Raw genomic sequence first — 21,226 nt, forward strand, 5'->3', positions numbered from 1 at the left:
TTTTCTCAAATGCTACGTTTGCGCCACATGTTTTAAAATTGCATGGTATTATTTGCGCCAAAAATAAAACATACGATTGTGCCAATTTGAAGAAAAAATACTCCCCCCCCCCCTTACCTTATTCGGACTTGGAACCGGCAGTTTACACGGCAAATGTTTCCTTTTCTGAAGCTAAACCTCTTCTTACTGCTGCTGCATGTGTTCTGTCCCATAGTTCTTGCGGTAGATGGTTTCAGCCCGAACACATGATTGTAACAAAGCACTGTGTCATCAACATATGTGGCTAAAACATAATCAGCAAATGCTTCTATTTTCTTCTCTTTTGGCATATCTTGTATTAAATATTCAGCAAAACAATAAGTTTTATTCTCTCTCTGTACATTGATTGTCTAATGCATTTTAAGTCATTTTCTCTTCTTGGTGTAACATCTCCGAACATATAATACATACATTTTAAGTAAAAAATAAGAATAAATATATATTAATCATTTACGTTTATGATAATTTATATATATGTGTACAGGTAAATTGGCGCAAATGAGTTCCGAATATTGGCGCAATTGATACATTTGGAAAACAAAATTTAGCGCAAATGATACCCCTGAAAAACAGTAATTGGCGGAAAAGGATTTTGGTGTACAGCCAAAATCAGTTACATTGGACCATAGCATTGACCAAAACGGCGAAAATCAGCCTAACACTTTCACAGACTTACAACATTTGTTTTTTTAATGTAGTATATTGCAACTTCTTATTTCGCGATTATGAGCACCGAATAGTCTTATTACATATTTTTTCAACAACTTATTTGAAAAACGTTATTACGTGGTGTGAATTACGTTACTTTCTCTGCTTTAACCTTTCTACAGAAATTACCAATATGACAATCCGAGATAATCATAAATCGAGGTATTAAAAACTTCAATCACATATAAGTTTTGGAAAAACATCAATATTTGTAGGCATTTTTCATTTCTGATTTTCCCCCCAGGTTTTTCCAACGTCATAACAAATTATCTTCTTTTTTTTTTATGGAAATTGAAATACATATTTTTCACGTTTGAATATAGAACATAAAATCGCAATTGAATGCTAAAAATATTTATCAAATCAATATATGTATATTACGAAGTTTGATTCTTTGCTTTATGAAAACGATAATGAATGGTGTGTGTCTGGAATGTGTTCTGGTTTTACAGTATCATATATGAATAAACAAATAGTATTGTAATTAGATTTAATCAACAAAATTCAAGAAACAAACTTTATATCAACAATTAAGATATGAAATTCATAACGTAGTAAGATAGAATTTGCAAAATTTTAACCCTTTAAAATATATTATCTATTCTATACGACAAATGCCCAGAAATAATATTCGTGAGTCAATGATAAACGTACAACATAAGAACGAACTATAAAAAATCAGTTGAAATAGGCTGCACTTATCAGATGGATACAAATAGAAATGTACAGAGGCCTAACAAAGACCCAGAATGGATATGGCGGAGGACTGACTTGTACAACCCAACAAAAAAACCTAACAAGTATAGATCTGGGAGTACTCGCAGTTACTAACAACTAATTCAAAGTCACAAAAACTTTAATAAAAATCATGCATCTAAAACTAAATTATTAATCAGTACACCATCCAAAGGATTTACCCAAGTGCAAAGACGTCATAAACAGTACTAATATCTCGTCCATACAGACACTTAATTCGAATTGAATGCGAATCGAATTCGCTGATCGTTCACACACTCTTCCTTTTTAATTCGAATTGATTCGAATTAACAAATTCGAATTAGTCAATTCGCATTAAAAATACGTTTTTGTTAATACGAATTAAAAGTTAACGTCGTTTGGACAGTAAAGCGAATTTGACGCGCATTGCAATTCGAATTAGAATTGACGTTAGGACGTAAAACGTTTCGAATGCGAATTAAACTAATTCGAATTAGTTAATGCGAATCGAATTCGAATTACGTGTGAACTCAGCATAAGACTGAGAAAATTTTAAAAATCTTTTTTGCTTCAGTGTCAAGCAACATATTTTTGTTTTTTATATGAATAATATCAGCTATATCAGCTAGAAGTCTGTTACCGAACTCTAGTAAGGGGACGACCATTTCATATTCGGGGGGGGGGGGGGGGGGGGGATTTGTTTTGAATCGGTTATTTATTTTTGTAAACTAAGAGGACATATTATCTATTTTCTGCACTACTGAAGCAAGATTTTTCATTTTCATTAAAGCAAGGGACTGGTTAATTATTTTCACAACTATATTTATAATATTGGAAAACATACAATTTTTAAATTATTTGTTTATTATAGATAATACATGTCAAGTCAGTATGTACCATTTAATCCGATTAATCATCATCCTGTGCAGAAATGAATCTTGTATAGTCCCAACTGCATATACATGTATTGCATACACAGTATTACATTTTGATTGTAACTAGTCTCTATTAAAAGTATTGGCAATCATGTTTTGTCGAGCGGAGCGAGGCAAAAGTTTTTTTGAAGTTTTGAAACCGCTAAAGGCCCAAGAAGCTATAGAACAAATGATACAAACTCATGCTTTCTGGAATGTTCCCTAGACCCTTTCTCAATCTGAAAATGCAAGTTCTGTTTGATATTTTTTGACAATATTTTGGTCTCAAAGCAAAATGTATAGATTTAGTTTAAGACTTAAAAGTTTCTAGGGACAACATCAGAAGACCAATATGCATGATAAAGCAAAAAAGTATAATTCACATATATACATGTAGTTAAGTCTGTGGCTGCTGGTCTTTAGTTAAACTCATGATCAAGTTAATAACAAAATCACTAAATTACAAGTTGAATGCAACACTAACCAATACAGAAGGGCAATCAATAAATAAAAGACAAATAAATAAGAAACATTGATCCCGTAAAATCAGGGGCTACGTCTGAGGGAGAACAGAAATTGCTTCTTGCAAGGCTCTCACTGGGAACACAATTTGATATGGAGACAAGCGTTTGGTTTTGAAATTTCCTACATGAGGCATTTGCCTCAATGTAGTTACGGCCCTGTAAATAAATAAAAGTGAGGTAAGTATTCCTAAACAATATACCTTAAGTTAAATGAAACCGCGCAATTTTTACACATTTCAAGTATATTTAAATAAAAGTCATACTTTTATTATTAAAAGATTTGGGAAGTATTTCCCGATCTTTTTTTGGAAAAGAGATGAATTTATGAAGAATCTGTTGCCATCTCATACTTTCGAATAGGCCAGCTCAGTTATTTATTTTCAATACATTGCAAGTTAGGTAATTTATTTTCAAACTACCACAGAACAAACAAACCATTTATTTTTGTGATTATCAAGGCCGAGTTATTTATTTTCAAAATCCTACCCCCCCCCCCCCCCCCCCAGAATATCAAATGGTCGTCCCCTAATGACCTCCTACTAGCTATTTGCTATACTATTTGGATACGTCCCAATCTTTTACCGAAATAAATGAATAAGACTGAAAGTAAAAGTAGCATTTCGTAGAATTATTTAACATTTTATGAAAATGTGAATGAGTTAAAATGTGTGAATAAAAATCTAACATATGCTTATAGTTTTCTTATTAAGATATTTTATGTATTTTTTACGGAACGATCTACTGTTTAATTACTAATGTAGTGGAAATATTTTAGGAAAACATTTAGTTAAAAAAAGTTTCATGCTGTACATCACGAGTTATTCCCCTTCAATAAAAAAATTTATAGATTCTATTTTATTTTGCAATTCTTTATGAAATTTTTTGAATAGACTATGTAACCCCAAGTGTTTTATTACAGAAAGAGAATTAAATAGATCTTTTTATGAAATATATATTATTGAAAAGAATGGATTTATCAAAACTTATTGGCTAACCTCAAGAATACCCGGATGTAGGTCTAATCATGTCAATGGCGAATCTGTCTTCAGACAGATGAATATTTTAACTTTATAGCGATTATCTGGAAAGAAAAATTATTTCACACATCACAATGGTGTGTAAGGAATTAGACGAACTCTGTGCCAAATTCGGAAGCCTTAGTCCCCACCTACGAATAGACTACATTTATGGAATGTTGCGAATGTGTCTGCCTCCGGAGTTGAGGTTTATAGGTTCTGTTGTCGAGGATCTGGCCAAAAAGGATTTTAATCACCTCAGGGAACATGAAAATAAAGCTAACAATCAGACCGAATTGAAGAAATATAGAAATGTCGACGAAAAAACGTTGATAGAAGGGATGGCATTTAATCTATCGCTTTTACATTCAGTGAACACTCCATGTGCAAACATTATTTTTAGCTTGTTGGAGGAAAATTCTAAAAGTGCATTTCACATTTCTAACTCAACAGACAAGAAAACTATTGATATTATTTTATTGGTGCTAACAATGGCAAAGTATCACCCAGCTTTTACTTTTCACCAAAGAACTGTTTTTACAGAGTATTACAAGAAAGTTGAACAACAGTTGCACAACATCTATGCTAAGGTACATAAAAGTCATAATGATTTCAACATGTTAGTTATAATAGTTATTTTATTAGTTTCACTTCAGGCTATCGTCCTCAGTCCTTTATTTTCATGTGACTCAAATGTTTTACATTTATACACTTCATCTGCATTATATAAGGTATTACATATTAAAACAAGCACATTTGTTATATAATGAAAAGGGCTCTTCACGGTTAGTTCAGCCATATTGGATGGGGGGCAGATTTGTATGAATCCGGGTCCATTCGCCCTGATTCACATTTGCCCTAGTATCTGTTCGCCAAGGGTCCATTCACCCTGATTTTTATTTTTTTTCTAATTGTTGTTCAGTCGGGCCTAAATTAAAATATTGTTTGTTTGCCCTTTTCCGACCCTATGTTTTGAAACAGGGTAGGTAGGTAGGTAAAATATTTTATTTTTTTCCCCAAAAAAATAACTTGGCTCGGTATATTTTTTTTCATGGGTAGGCAGGTAGGTATAATATTTTATTTGATAGATACAAAATCTGCATAATGTCATTTTTGTCTGTTTTGCTTTTCCTAATAAGTTTCTGGGACTACGCTTCGAAAAAAAATATCATGTAGAATGTGAAGTTAATTCATATGCACTACTATTTTGCTTTCAAATATCAAAATATAGAGCTGTGCCGCATATTTTCAACGTTTATATATGCCTGGAACTTTGAAGAGTTTTAACTTGCACTAATATTCTGTACTACGTACCTTGTACGCTTACCTCTACCTAAAGGTTCTCTGTAAGAGGTAACTTTGTCCTGGTAAAATATGTCCGGGCAGACATACATTACTAGTAGAAAAAGTCCCTAGAGTGTTTAAATCATGAATTTCCGTGTGTGCCTATGTTTCTAATAAAATTGCTACAAGACTTAAACTCAATTGTCACATATTTTACATCGCATTTATAAATGATCTGTATGGAAAACTTGGGCGATTTTACTGCCAAATATTCTCCACTTCACAGGCTTTTGTCACCTTTGGTTCATGTCAGATATAAATAATATAACAATGCTGGTCGAAGGCATCGTTAACATAATCTTCCTGATCTACGGATCACAATGCAAAGGGCCATCCCTACATAGAATACAACGTTCGTTTACACAAAATACTACGGTTTGTACACACGTTGATAATTTTGTATTAAACAAACTTTTTTGTAAATGAACCCTGCTCTTCAAGTATAAAGATACAGAGTTAACGTACGTCAGTCATATCATGATTTCAAAGCGTTCAACATCGATTTCAAACAAATGCTTTGAAACTCTAAATAAATGCAAGTGTTCATGTCAAACGCTCACGTGATACCAAACGGACTAGACCTTTCACGATAAAGATAAAACCCGAGGATTCCGGTAAAAAAGTTTTGAGCGGGAAATACAAATAAAAGATTTTTGGTAGGAACAAAAAAATAAAATAAAATAAAATCTTGCTGATAAATACAAATAAAAGATTTTCAGGCGGAACGAATTTATAGGGTCGGTCGGTAAAGGGCAAACAAACAATATTTTAATTTAAGCCTCGCATAATTTTAAGTATTTGAATAAAATATGTTAAAGTTTGTTGAAGATATTTATATTGCCGCAATCAATTAATCATTTTCCATTTGATTTGCAGAGTAGAATACTGAAATACAATGTAATTATTTTTATTGATACATGTATTTTGAGGGGTAGGAGGGGCGGTACCTCGAATGACCGAATAACACTGTTATTATCCTAAAACACTTGTAATGACCGTAAAACACTTGAATGTATGCAGTCAAACTGAGACTAGCCTCAGAGTATAAAAATAAATGAACTTGTAAATCCGTGGTATGATTTACAGTAGTACATCATTGTTTTTATTAATTTCAAGCTGAATACTTTATCAAAAACAAAACGTTTGTTTTTATTATTTATCCATTAAAAGACAAGTATCACAATAATCAGTGATCTGAATTATTTTGTCATTGAACACTTAATTATCCTAAACAAGCCATAAACTTTTAAATATTTCCATGTTTCTGTAAAGGCCAAATAAAAATATGTGTGGTTCCAGTAACCCTACCGTCCCTACTTTTACGGCTTAAAAATAGCCTACCCTAAAGATTTTATTGTCATTTTTCATTAAGCACAGTTAAAGTCAGAATGTTGCTCCCATAGACTCAATGTAAAAAAAAAACCATAAAATAAAAAAAAATCCCTACCTACCTACCCTAACTTTTTTTCAGATGTAACTGGAACCACACATACCATGCATACTTTTTTATTTGGCCAAATTTCAAGAATATGTACCATAGAAATATCTGATCAAGTTTATTCAACTTCAATGCCCTGAATATTGATATTTTTTTAGTAGGGCGAACAGACTCTATGGGCTAATGAACTCGGGGCGAACGGACCCAGGGCGAACATGTTACTAGGGTGAACGGACCTGATACCGATTTTCATAATGGAGGTAAAAATGGTGTGAAAAATACGGGAAAACATCATTAAAACAGAGCAGTTGCTTGGAAACACACATACAATGTAGAATTTCCCATACTTTCATACTATTTCCACCTCTTTCTAAAAAATCTGCCCCCTATCCAATATGGCCGAAGTAACCGTGAAGAGCCCTATTGGGCAAACCTAAAGGACTGTAGTTGTGCAGATCTTCAGAAACAATGTGTATTAGACCTTTCAGGGGAGTATCCAAGATTTTTGTTAGGGGCTCATGGACTCACCCTAGTGAGAGCCCTGCAACAACACAACCAAAGAGCAGATTTCATGTACATTTTACATATATACATGTACATGTATCAGAATGCAGAATGGAAAAGGGGAATGTGACAATGACACAAAATAAACAAATCAGTCCATTTCAATTTATTTTTCGTGGTAAATTTCACAAAATGAAAATTCCGCAAAAGGATGTTATTGTCTTAGCATGGCAACCAAACAAGGTGATGTCACAAGTATGTTTCCATAGATAAAAAATCAAATGTTATTCATGTTATGAAGGGAAGTTTTAAAGTGTCTTGTACACTTCAAAATGCAATAAAATTACATTGGAAGAAAATATATCGATGAAAAATGAGATTAAAAAAAAATGTTATTGAATTATATAATATTACTAACATTATATGTGGGTAAAACGGAACAGCCAACACAGTATCGTGTGTATACATTTTTTTGGTATAGGGCTTTCACGGTTAACAAATTTACTGAATTTGACCTATAGATTAGAATGGAATTCATTCATGGCAGCCCTAGATTTGTTTTCATTTAAACATGGGTTTGGCATTTACGCTAACACTCAGGGTAAAATATTCTAATTTTAATGCCCAACCCATGATTAAATGAAAACAAATCTTCCGCTGCCATGAATTATTTCTTGATCCATGCATGCATACATTTTGTACACAAGTGCACATGTGTCTTTACCAAATATCAAGAATTGTTGAATGGTGGCTACATTGTACGTGCATGTGTATAGTATTCAAAAAAAAAAGGATAAAGGTAAAAAGGCTTTGAAATCTTGTCTGCTTAAAGCAGCAGCTTATCGATTCAAAAATTCTTTCCTACAAGTTGCAGATGCTCAGTGTTGACTGTTTATTCTCCAGTAAGATTTTGAAGAAAACTTATGAATATAGGTATTTTAGCATGTTTAGGGGATAATTTGCTCATATTCAAATATAAATATCAGCAACATATATCAGTAATGATCCTTATTAATTCATCAAGTTAAAACCAATAGCCAACTAGTGAACTACCAAATCAAACATCTATGCACCACAACATGCACAAAATAATGTTCTTTGATAGATGTATGATTTTCATTTTCTTCTCCCATGTAAACAATCATGGCACCTTACATTGTAATGTTCTTGAACATGTTGAATGAAATGAAATTTGGTCTAGGACTGACAAAAACAAGTCTGCATTGCAAACAGAATTTTGCAACATGCATTAAACATGATGAAAATGATTAAACATTAGGAAAATAGTTTTGACACTTAATACATCTTGCAACATTCATAACACTACATGCATTAATTAGAATGATAAGTAATCTATATGAATTACAAATAGTGCATAAAAAGGTGCAAAATAATCAAAATGTGTCGTGTAGCATGCATCACTTGAGTAAAAGAATTACATCATATTACCCAACTGAATTTTTAAAGAGGAGCTCCATTAACCCGTTTTAAAGTAGCCCATTTAAGTTATGTTTGTCTGACATGCTTTTGACATCAAATGTTGACATCTGGGAAAAGAATAATAGAAAAGATGTAAGTTTTGTGACTTTTGCAGTTCCCCCAACAACTGATGCAAAAATACATCATCGAACATTTTGACATAATAATTGCCATAAATATGTATGTACAAATGTCTATGTTGTATTTAATTTATCATACAGTGTTTTTATCTCATTTTATCCTACTTTGAAAGTGTGTCAGATAAAAAAGCTATTTTAAAATGATTCATTTGTTTCAAATTACAAATGAATTAGGTAAATATGTTTCAAGATAAAATATTTGTAGGACACTTCATTTATCTATTCAAAAGAAAAAGGAATTATTTTAATCTGGAATAATTTAGAATTCTGGAAAAATTGATCAGAAATGTATGACGAAAAATAACCCAACTAAATAGGATTAGCCATGCACGAATTGTTACATGTATATGCAAACAAACTGCATTTTATATAATAAATTGCATGAGGTACAAATGTAGCTGTAGGTTTTTGCATCCTTCTTGATATTTTTATTCAATTTTTAATTATGAAAAGATTCATTGTACATTGTACGACTGTTTGACATGGTCATGTATAAATGCATTGGTGGATATATTTAAGTACTTTAGGTTTACCTCTAATATAATCATTCTGAATTTAATGAAAGTCTTCACAAGAAAGTATGATATTGGTGTTAAATTGTGAAGAGTACATTGTATTTGTTAATATTACGGGGTGTTTAACGACTTTAACTACCCATCAGGATCTGCACAGTATGTAGCATTATTTGTTGTTTTGTTGTTATAGAAATACTTCAATCAAAACCTTGCTTTCCTCTTAGGTAATTCATTCTGACAGATAAGTTTCCTTTTTGTACCTATAGATTGATACTGAATCAATAGTAATCATTAAAATAAATGTGTAAATGCCAAATCATATAGATATATGCTTTTTTATTACTGACAAGTAATTGTATTGAGTTTGTAAATTGTAATACATGTAATAGAAAGCATTAAAGTAATATATTCACTTTAGGTTTTTATATTGCGTTCGTAATTTGAAGCACTTACACAAATGTATTCACTTTAGGTTTTTATTCCTGTTAATTAAAAACCTTTGATTTCTATTGTAGACAAATGACAATGATCGGCATTCACCAAACCCGACAGCCACTCAGTGCTATACATGTTCTGTTGCCAGCAAAGTTCATAGTCCACCTAATCATCAAAAAGGTAGGTACTAACGACCTTATTTATGTACAAAAATCAGTTATTTTTAGTTTTTAAGAAATGGGTACCCAGCTGTTTTTTTTTACACACAAAGTATCAACTGTAGACTAGCATGACTAGTGGTAGGAGATAGAAATTGATAAACAAATAGTGCTTGAAAATAATATCCACATGTGATGGGAAACATATAACTATGACAACATCAAAGAACTGGCTTCATTATAAATGTTGAAACTATTAGGTACATTTGATATTATTGCCATTCTGAATAACTGTGGAATTGAAGTAGAAATTTCCTGTATCTCCTAAAAAAAACAAAAAAGGGAAAAAACGATTTTGATTCTGGTGTTTCCTGCACGACCAAGTTTAACCATAATAAATCTATGCTTCAGTGCTCTTGTGGGAGAAATAATTGCATCCTTCCATCAAAATAAAATGTACATGCAATTGTAAGGCTGTCAAGAGCTAATTAAAGATATTTTCTAACACTTCTAAGATTCTGCTTTCAAAAGAATAATGTGAATTGTATTGTGATTGAAATCAAGTGGTGTATATTGCAAAGAATGGTCTATTGTCAATTACTATAAGTACCTCTACTTTAATTTGAGACACTTAGGAAAATAGATGACTCAATGGTAGAGTATATTGCTAAAAATAAATAGATGTCCTAGATACAGCAATTGATTGTTTTGCATAATTAGCTGTAAATGATCCCTCAATTCATTGAGGTCTGTAAAAAGTTAAGTATTACAAGGAAACGAAATGTTTTCTTTATGTTCTACTGGGTCACTTTTTGTTTTCTTGTTTTTGGACATTCTTAGTGAGAGATTTTGTCTGTAAGCTGTTGTTTAATACATAAAGGAAAGTGAGAGCCTTATCATCTTACAGTTAAAGTGTTGCTGTTGGTATTTTAGATATATCTTGAGTGAAATCTATATGTTAACTTACGACATTTACAGTTACACACGGAATATTCCCTAAACTTTTCTCCCTATTATCTAATTGAAACCTTCTTGCCAATTCTGTGATTATTTGTTTGTTTATTTGTCTGTCAATGTGTTATAAAATCAACAAAATCACTGTTAGATGGCATGTACAAAAAACTGTTACAAATGACGTGGGTGTGCAGATGAAGGCCAACAGTTATTACATAACTCCCTATAGCTACCCTGACATTGTACACTAACAGTTTGAGACTTTTCTGATAGTCAATGATACTAGTATTCCAAAGAAACTTTCATACTCAGATTACATAAAACATGACAAATTTGCATTACTAAAAAAGTAGCATTCAATATAAACTTACAAGTGAATGTATGTCAATACAAACAAATTGAAAATAATGAACATATTATGATAACATCCTGTACATGTTTATAGGGTAGAGAAAAGAAACAAGTTCTTTTGATGTAAAGGTCTGCCCTGTAAGCTCTTTTGCCAAACTTTTTACATCAATTGCATATATATTTTTTTGGTACTGAAATTGTTGTCATTAATATAATCTAAATCTGAGAAATTAAAAATTTGATTCTTCTAGCATGTCTAATGTATTTCCACTAGTGACATCTATTGTGCTGACATCTTGGTGACATTTTCATCCTGATATTCCCAAAATTGCTTTGAAATTGACAATTAAAGATCGAACACAATTAATAAGGATATGGCATGGAATCCTGAACAGTATACGTAGATTCAACATTTCTTGCTCTGTACACCTAACATTACATTTTCTTTTGGCCTGAAATCGGTGGATTTGGTTTATGATTTAAATTCTACACAGTCAACAGTTTCTGTACAACCAATCCTTCAATATTACATAATTTTCATTGCTGTAATTTGTTGCATAGGAATGATTTCTAAACGGTCGTAAGATTAAAATCATAAAACAGTTTTGTAAATCTACTTAAAAACAAGAATATACGCTATACATTGTAATTGTTATTGCATGTATATGGTGCGTTTTTTAATTGAAATGTATGCAAACCATGCCAACAGTAAATTAGAAAATCTCAATGCAGCAATTACAAAACCATTGTAAATGTTAAACAGGAAAACAATTTATTTAAAAATCAGCACTATGTTATATTTATCATGTTTATAACCCAGTCATATGTAAGAAAGATAAGCAACTTCAAATTTTCTTCATTAAAACAGTTTAAACATACATGTAATTACATGTACATGATAACAGTACTGAACTATCTTTTACAGCTTTTACATTAATGCTAGCAAGACAAATCTTTGTTTGGCTTGCTTGCTTTGTGTGTATCAATGTTTGCTCAAGCATGGCAATTAAGATAGGCGGGGCTTCAGCTTGTATACATCATACTTAAATTTTATTGGACGTTACGTTTGAGGTTAAGTACACTTAATTTTAAAACATCACATGACAAATATTCTCACATGTTTCCTCACCTGTAAAAATACAATAATTGGTCAATGAAAGAAAAATATAAACTTAATATTGTTTTTTTTTTTTTTATAACATATCAATCTATTAGTTCAGTTGTTTCTGTGTCTGCCCTTTCATTTATGTAACTCAAGAAAAAATTCCAATAAATGGGTAACAATTGTATCGAAAAGAGAAAATCGAGTGCACCTTTTTTTATGTTAGGGTGTGTTTGAGATGAATATTCTGTCTTGAAAACGTACAAAGGAAGAGTATTTGATACATCATCTCGCTTCAGATTCTATCATTTTTATATAGCAAAGCTACAGGTTGACTTTATAACATAAAAAAATCACAATACTAAAAGATGAAATGTAGGGGTCAAGTGAAATACCTATCCAATGAATCACAAAATCAGAGTAGGTGTGTTCGAATAGCTATTTTACTAAAAGTATTTGACGACAATCTTTAAGTTGGATGATGAAAATGCATATCTTCGAAAAAATTTTGGTTTCCATTTCTACGATTGTGAAAATGTACTGCCGTAATGGGGAGATAATTTTGACGAAGTAGAATCCCGACTGTATTGTATATTTACAGGTAAGGAAACATGTGAGAATATTTGTCATGTGATGTTTTAAAATTTAGTGTCCTTAACCTAAAAAATAACGTCCAATAAAATTTAAGTATGATGTATACAAGCTGAAACCCCGCCTATCTTAATTGCCATGCTTGAGCAAACATTGATACACACAAAGCAAGCAAGCCAAACAAAGATTTGTCTTGCTAGCATTAATGTAAAAGCTGTAACTGCAGTAGACAATTATGGTGTTTATATAAAGTTGTATATTCATGTTAGATTGTAAAAGGTTTGACTTTCCAATAGCTCTGTATTGATAAGTCTAAGTAGTATTTGGTTTTGTATAATATGTTATGATGAATGACTAGCTTGTGAATCTCAATCATATTCATTAACTCAGAAATCCAACTTCAAGAAGAGATTTCTTTGAAGATTTTATTTGCAAATGATACATTGCCTCATGATGTCTGCATACAGCAGGATGGATACTGCTAGGGATGTTAAAAAAAAATTTAACGACATATTTCAAAGCATGTCATGACAGTACTTCTGCTAGGAAAACATTTTCTCATAAAATTAAATATAGTTGATGTTAAAAAAACAGTTTTTTTTTGTCAGGCATGTCAGGAAAAGGTTCATTATCCAAATGTTCCTAAATAAATAGGTTGTGTTAAAATGAAATAAAAACTTAGGAAATAATTCGATGATTGAATGTGACTTTACTGTTTTGTAGGTTTTATTACAAGCGTAGATGTGATAGATGTATTAAAACAAGATAAGATACACAGGAGACATGACAGAAAACAGGAATATCGGATACAGGTTTGTGTCTTATTCAAGTTATCATGTTAGTTACTTATTTCCCTTTAAGAAATGAGATCTAGGTTATGTTCATATATAATTATATGACCTACTTCAAAGGTAGGTTTATACTTGTTTGTCATGTCTGTCTGTCTGTCTGTAACACATTTTGTCATCATCAACTATCAATCTTATCTTTATGTATAGGGTATCGAGGTTCATCTTGGGGGTTAAGTGGTTCAAGTAGTTCATCTTACCGTATCACTTGATTGTCAACACTGAGGTTGTGAGTTAACGCTGTATATTGGTTCTAATCTTATATATCGTATCACTTGATTGTCAACACTGAGGTTGTGAGTTAACGCTGCATATTGGTTCTGATCTTATATATCGTATCACTTGATTGTCAACACTGAGGTTGTGAGTTAACGCTGCATATTGGTTCTGATCTTAATTGACTAGGATTGTCTTCCTGTCAGAGTTCAGTAGTTTGATCCGGGTTTCTGACTTCCTGACAAGAGTTCAGTAGTTTTATCGGGGGGGGGGGGGGGGGATGTTTCTGACGTCCTTCCTAAATTATTATGATTTATTATGTATGATTTAATTAACAAATAAGTACATGTTATATTTCAATGTCCAGGCAGTGATAAAATGTAAGATTAATAATACTTTCAAAGTAATAAGGACCATAGATTTTTTGGGTGGCACAGAATAACATATATTTTAATATACATGTTGTGTTTTGAAATAAAAGGAAGTTTTATTCATATTGATAGTTAAATTTTGATAAGAGAACTTTTCTTTTGATATATTTATAATAAGGTATGATTTAATCATACAACAAACAAGTATAGTTATTGATTTTTGACACTATAGAGTTGAGTTCTTTATGTATTTTCTTTTTGAAAAGTCATGTTTATATGGCTTTTATTTTAAGAACAAGTTGTGATTTATTTAACCCCATGTATGAAATCTAGGATAAAATATTCTAAATATGAAACTAAAAAATGTTTCTGTTCTAGTTTACCAAATGAACTAGTTTTGCTTTCACTTCTGGAATGACTAGTATATAGATGTCTTTTCTGGTTTTATATAAAGCCAATCATTGACAGTACATGTTGTACCAGGTCTCTCTGTCTGTCCTTCCTTCCGTGCAAACACTAGGGAATGGTTTAATCATATTTCATAAAACTTGAATAGAATATTTGGTGAAAGCTTGGAGACTTATTGTTTTTGGTCAGTTCTTATTATTTTTATTATTCTTCTTCTTCCTCTTCCTCTTCCTCTTCCTCTTCCGCCACTTTAAAAAATGAACTTGTCCGCAGCGTTTCTCCAAAACCGCTTGTCAGATTGACTTAGGATTTCGTAAAATGGTAGACTAATATGTCTAGGTGAGCCATCAATCTTTCGTTTGTGCATTGGGGTCTATTAAGGGCTATTTTGGGGGGTAGAAAGAAGGGAGGGTTTTACTATAGAACCCTATGGGATTTTATTTTCTAAAAATTTCAAATGAATATAACTTGAAAACTGTAAGTGGTAGATACATGCAGTCTTCAGAAATGATTATAGGACAAGAAAACAAATCACATGAAATATAGGGGAGTCCCTGGGAGTTCATCCCCACCCCCTTCAATTTGAGAATATGCTTATATCTTGTAACCGATCCAGATCCCCACCCCTAAACCATATATATTCCTGATTGGGACAATAAAACAAATCAAATGCAATTAAAGGGAGGTCCCCGGTGGTCATCCCCACCCCGTTCAATTTCATAATGTGCTATTATCTTGTAAATGGTCCAGATCCCCACCCCTAAACCATATATATTCTTGTAGGGGACAATAAAACAAATGAAATGAAGTTAAAGGGAAGTCCCTGGGGGGTCACCCCACCCCCTCTTGTTTGAAAACTTGTAAACGGTCAACATCCCCACCCCTAAACCATATATATTCTTGTAGGGGACAATAAAACAAATGAAATGAAATAAGAGGGAAGTCCCTAGGGGGTCACCCCACCCCCTCTTGTTTGAAAACTTGTAAACGGTCAACATCCCCACCCCTAAACCATACATATTCTTGTATGGACAATAAAACAAATCACATGAAATTAAATGGAAGTTCCTGGGGGTCACCCCCACCCCGTTCAATTTGAGAATGTACTATTATCTTTTAAGCGGTCCAGATCCCCACCCCTAAACCATATATATTCTTGTAGGGGACAATAAAACAAATGAAATGAAATAAAAGGGAAGTCTGGAGGGGGTCACCCCACCCCCTCTTGTTTGAAAACTTGTGAACGGTCAACATTCCCACCCCTAAACCATATATATTCTTGTAGGGGACAATAAAACAAATGAAATGAAATTAAAGGGAAGTTCCTGGGGGTCGCCCCACCCTGTTCAATTTGAGAATGTGCTATTATCTTGTAAACGGTCCAGATCCCCACCCTAAAACCATATATATTCTTGTAGGGGACAATAAAACAAATCAAATGAAATGTAGGTAACTTCCCTGGGGGGTCACCACCACCCCCTCCTGTTTGAATACTTGTAAATGGTGGAGATCCCTACTCGTAAGCCATATGAGACAATATCTGAAAAAGTCTAATTTCCATGTCCCGCACTTCACCAGCAATTATTTTTTTATTCAACCATCTTTTTTGAAAATTTTAAGTTTTAGTATAAACTAAATTATATAATGCACCATGGCCTGCCAATTAAACACTCATTCTTATATTTCTTCCAATAAAATATTGTAATTTAAATGTTCAACCCCCCCTAAAATCATGTTGTCCCCTGTGTTTTTTTTTTAAACTAAATCATTCAAATAATATCCAAATTAATTAAAAAGGCGTCCGATTCTCACATATATGATATATTATGTAATCAACTTGCCCCTAATTTGTCTTTTTATATTATAACTATAGCATGTAATAAAATTTTGCAAATTTTAAGAAAAAAAAAAATTTGTCCCCAAGGGTAATTTCCCTCCTGTTACCACTGTTTTTTTTTTACCTGTGGAAACGTTTACAAGACCAAGAGTTATTTTCCCCTTATGTATTGTGAAGAGCATCATTCCCTGCATGTGTTAGTACAAAGAAATAGTTGGAAAGGCGGCCAGGTTTGCAAATTTAAGCCCATCCAAGGTAAGAATTTTTAGAAAAATACTTATTGGTGTTCTATCCTGTTATAGCCTATTTTTACACTTTCTGAGAATATGTTTAAGTGTGCACCACAACATTAAGTGTGTTTTTATATCGTCTTTTTAAAAGTTATATGTCACAGGAAATACACTTACATTTAATGTGATAAAAAGGACAAAAACTATCGCGTAATTCCTTTCTGTTACGTTCTGTCATGTTACCTGATCAAAAGTAACAGCATAACCATCATCAGTAACAGGAAGGATGTTCAAGACAATTTCACTGAAGAATCGAAAAGTTAATCTACTATATGCCAACCATTTCATTTAATATAAGTTATCACCACCATATCAAATAAATTTCAAAATAATATACAGTATATTGAATAAAAAAATAGGTTTTTTGCTTTTGATAACAGCAGAGAACATTGTGCAATTCTAGTATAGTAGATAGTAACAGAAAGGAATTTATTTTAGAATTTTTCATTACCTAGGCAGATTTTTCATCTTGCAAATACAGTTTCAAAGGATAAATGACATTGTTTGCTGTTATCTTCCAATTGTGACCAATCTAAAATGATTTATTTTTCTTAAACTTTAAAATAAAGCAGAAAAATCCTTTCTGTTACCAACTCTGTCCTGTTACCGTTGTCCTGTTACTCCAGATTCTTTCATGTTACCGACATATCTGACTATATTTAAGTATATTTCTAAACCTTTTGTATTGCAAATGCTAAAATCAATTATTGACATTTGATAAACTATTGCAGGATATACTAGTAAACCACAAATAGTGTCTTAAACTTATTCCTTATTCCCATTAGAAACTTTTTAAAATTGATTCACTTTGGTAACAGGAAAGAACTGGATTTTTTTGTACCATTTTTTAAATTGCCATTGTTTCCTTATTAAACAATTATTTGAATTACAGACAACAGTTCCTAGATCCCCAATGTGTGTTCTTCGATTTGTGCTATAAAAATACCGGGTCTAAAGAATTTTTTTGGGGTTTTTTCTTATTGCCAAAAACTAGACTTTTTCAGATATTGTCTCATATATATTCTTGGGACAAAAAATCAAATCAAATGAACATATGAATGGCGAGTTATGGGAGCTTTGTTTGGGAGACTTCGTAACAGCATCCTGTTACAATTACTTCTTGTTTGTTATAAAATTTGAATAGAACATTTGGTGAAAGCAAGCTATCTCCCTTTTGATGTTTACGAACTTTGAAAATGAACAAGACAGTCTGTGATATTGGTCATAAAACTTGACTCTGTACTTGGAGGGGGATATTAGTGCTTGAAACTCAAGTGTTTTATAAACTGCAGGGCCTGGTTTATGAACAAAATTGAGTTCAAAATAGAGTTGAAACGAAAAGAAAAGTAATATTTTATCTATAATTCACAGTTAAAAAATCCATCTTATAAACTAAATAAAAAAAAATATAATTCGTTGTTAAAAAAAAAAATTCTTATATTCTGAATGGCAAAAGTATATAATTCACAGTTTATTAAAAAATCTTTATTACTGAATGACAAAGATCAACAGTTTTCACAATTATTCGTTGAACATGTTACATATCTTGTTTGTATTATTTAACAGGTCTCTTGGTCTAATGGTGAAAAAACAGAAGTCAACAAAACATATCCAGAATTACGAGAATTTCATCAAAAGGTATAAATATAACATTGATTTGGACATGTATATCACTTCTATCCTTATGCCATCCCTGTAATTGATCTTCTAATAAGGGCCAGAACTCATTATACAATTAAAATGATTAAAATGCCTCACATAGTCCTGATTTGTTTTGCACTTTCTATATGGAATAGCCAGTTGGCAGGCAGTTCAATGATATCAAGATGGAAATAAAGCCTGTGTTAAGTCTGAATGATTGATTTTATTTTAACTATGCATCAAGTGTTCAAAAAAGGTCATATTTGCCAGATAAAGATAACTATATCAGGATAAAAGTAAAGATGCAAGTTCTTCTCAGGTTGAGGTAGAAAGTAACCTTTGACCCCATTTACACCACCAAGTAATTGAATCGATCTTTATTTGAATCGATCTTAAAAAGACCATTTTGTGTTTACATTGCACAAGAAATCTTATTTAATCCAGTGCGTTTACACTACAACATAAAAGGAACCGGTCTGACCTTTATTTTATGTTGTAGTGTGGGATCTATTCAAATAAGATCGATTTTTTTAAAACCACCTCTAGAGGTAGATTTTTTAAGTCCGATTGAAGATCGATCTTACCTGTTTACACTGGACCAAAGATCGATCTTAGTAAAGATGACCAAGTAAAGATCGATCTTTATTGTCAGTGTAAACTTGGTCTAAATGAACAACATAAAGGAAACCATTTATTATTGACAGACATAGACTTTAATTACTGTGTATCTACATAGACTTTAATTACTGTGTATCTACATAGACTTTAATTACTGTGTATCTACATAGACTTTAATTACTGTGTATCTACATAGACTTTGATTACTGTGTATCTACATAGACTTTGATTACTGTGTATCTACATAGACTTTAATTACTGTGTATCTACATAGACTTTAATTACTGTGTATCTACATAGACTTTGATTACTGTGTATCTACATAGACTTTAATTACTGTGTATCTACATAGACTTTAATTACTGTGTATCTACATAGACTTTAATTACTGAGTATCTACATAGGTTTTACTTGATCTACTCATGCCATCATAGTTTCCATATAACACAGGGAAGGCTGGGATTCAGTTTGGGGTTAATTTTCCCAAATATGTAGGAAGAAGGGGCCAAAAAAGAAGCATTTTTCTAGTTTACAGACAATAACTTGTGTTTAAGTGCATGGATCTCTATAACTTTTTACAAGAAGGTTCAATACCACTAAAGGAAGGTTAGTATTGATTTTTAGGTGTTATGGTCCCAATAGTTTAGGAATTAGGGGTCAAAAAGGGGACCCAAAATAATCATTTTTGTAGTTTTAAGGTTATGGCTCAAAATGTTTCGGAAATAGGGGCAAAAAAGGGGAAAAATAAAGGTATTTCTGGTCAATGGACAATTAAGACAATTTAAAAGCAGTGTAAGGGAGGTAATTCTAAAACATTTAACATACAATGTTGGGTATGTTCTGATTTACCTCCCTTACACTTCTTGTATATTATGTATAAAGAAATGTCAGGTTTTGGACTTATTACAAAAAAAAGGGGGGCTGTAGTTGTTTTCAATTTTATTTTTTCAAATTTCTCAAATTCCAAATTTTTGAAAAGTTAAAAGAAGAAAACTTTAATTGCACTATATTGGGCAATAGATTTGTAAGATCTTGACATTTGTTTTGTGTCAGAAACTCATATTATGTCAAAAATTTTATTGCAATCCAAATTCAGAGCTATATCAAACTTGAATGTTGTGTCCTTGCTTGCCCCAACTGTTCAGGGTTTGACTTCTGCGGTTGTATAAAGCTGTGCCCTGAGGAGCACCTGGTTTTCTGATAGAATCATATGTAACTTGTTTAGTTTAATATATCAATTTATAGAGTGGTAAAATATTACATGTTATATATACATAGAATGATATAATAAAAATCTGTTGTGTTTATTACAGGTGTATCAGCAGTTTCCTGACGATGATAACATTAAACAGGATGGAGTGTCATTTTACTTAGGTTTGTATTCATATATATATAGAAAACTCAGTGTTGATCAACTTACCTCCTGTTTCAATACATTTAGCCTCATTTGTAAATCAACCTATAGTAAGCAAAATTATACATAAATGTTTCAAAGTAAGTTTTTAAAATTTTGGAATTTGAATAGAATTCTCAGTTCTTTTGATGACTAAGATCAGAAAATGTATGTAAACTATGGATATCTTTATCTTATCAGGAAGTCCACAGAAAGATGATAACCAGGATAAAGGACATCAGCAAGTAACTTCATTTGTAAGGTAAGAACTGATTGATGCAGGGTCGTACACCTGTGACATGACTCTTATGGAAATAAATACTTGGATATTAATATAAAAATAAGAAAATGTGTTATGATTGCATAGAGATATGTATCAATTAAAAGTGGAAGGACTTTGGTTTAAACAATTACATGGCACTGTACATCCTTCAACAATGAGCAAATTCATTACTGACAGTAGTCAAACACCCAAAAACTTTTAACTGAAGACTTAATAAAACAATACAAACAGGATATCCTAGCCCTTTTTAAGATGCCTGCAAAAGAAACACTGGTAGTTTTTTATTTATAAAAAAAAATTTAGATTTCCTTGTAAATAATTGTGAAACAATTTCAAAGGAGAAGGTTCGGTAAGACCCTTTTTTATCCCCAAAATATAGCAGTTTTACAAAA

At 31.9% G+C, this 21,226-nt stretch overlaps 1 protein-coding gene across 2 annotated transcripts in view; it reads left to right on the forward strand.

Moving 5' to 3' along the window:
- The first annotated feature begins 3,894 nt into the window (after positions 1–3,894).
- Positions 3,895–21,226, forward strand: part of LOC143080588 (uncharacterized) — a 38,415-nt gene continuing 21,083 nt past the window's right edge. For both annotated transcript variants that reach the window (XM_076256498.1, XM_076256499.1), the window contains exons 1-6: positions 3,895–4,508; positions 9,854–9,953; positions 13,653–13,741; positions 18,466–18,537; positions 20,472–20,532; positions 20,753–20,813. In XM_076256498.1, the coding sequence (XP_076112613.1) occupies positions 4,014–4,508; positions 9,854–9,953; positions 13,653–13,741; positions 18,466–18,537; positions 20,472–20,532; positions 20,753–20,813 (878 nt within the window). In that variant the 5' untranslated portion in view covers positions 3,895–4,013. The remainder of the gene's footprint in view (positions 4,509–9,853; positions 9,954–13,652; positions 13,742–18,465; positions 18,538–20,471; positions 20,533–20,752; positions 20,814–21,226) is intronic.

This window comes from Mytilus galloprovincialis, chromosome 6 (genome assembly GCF_965363235.1).
Source record: "Mytilus galloprovincialis chromosome 6, xbMytGall1.hap1.1, whole genome shotgun sequence".
Classification (NCBI taxonomy): Eukaryota; Metazoa; Mollusca; class Bivalvia; order Mytilida; family Mytilidae; genus Mytilus; species Mytilus galloprovincialis.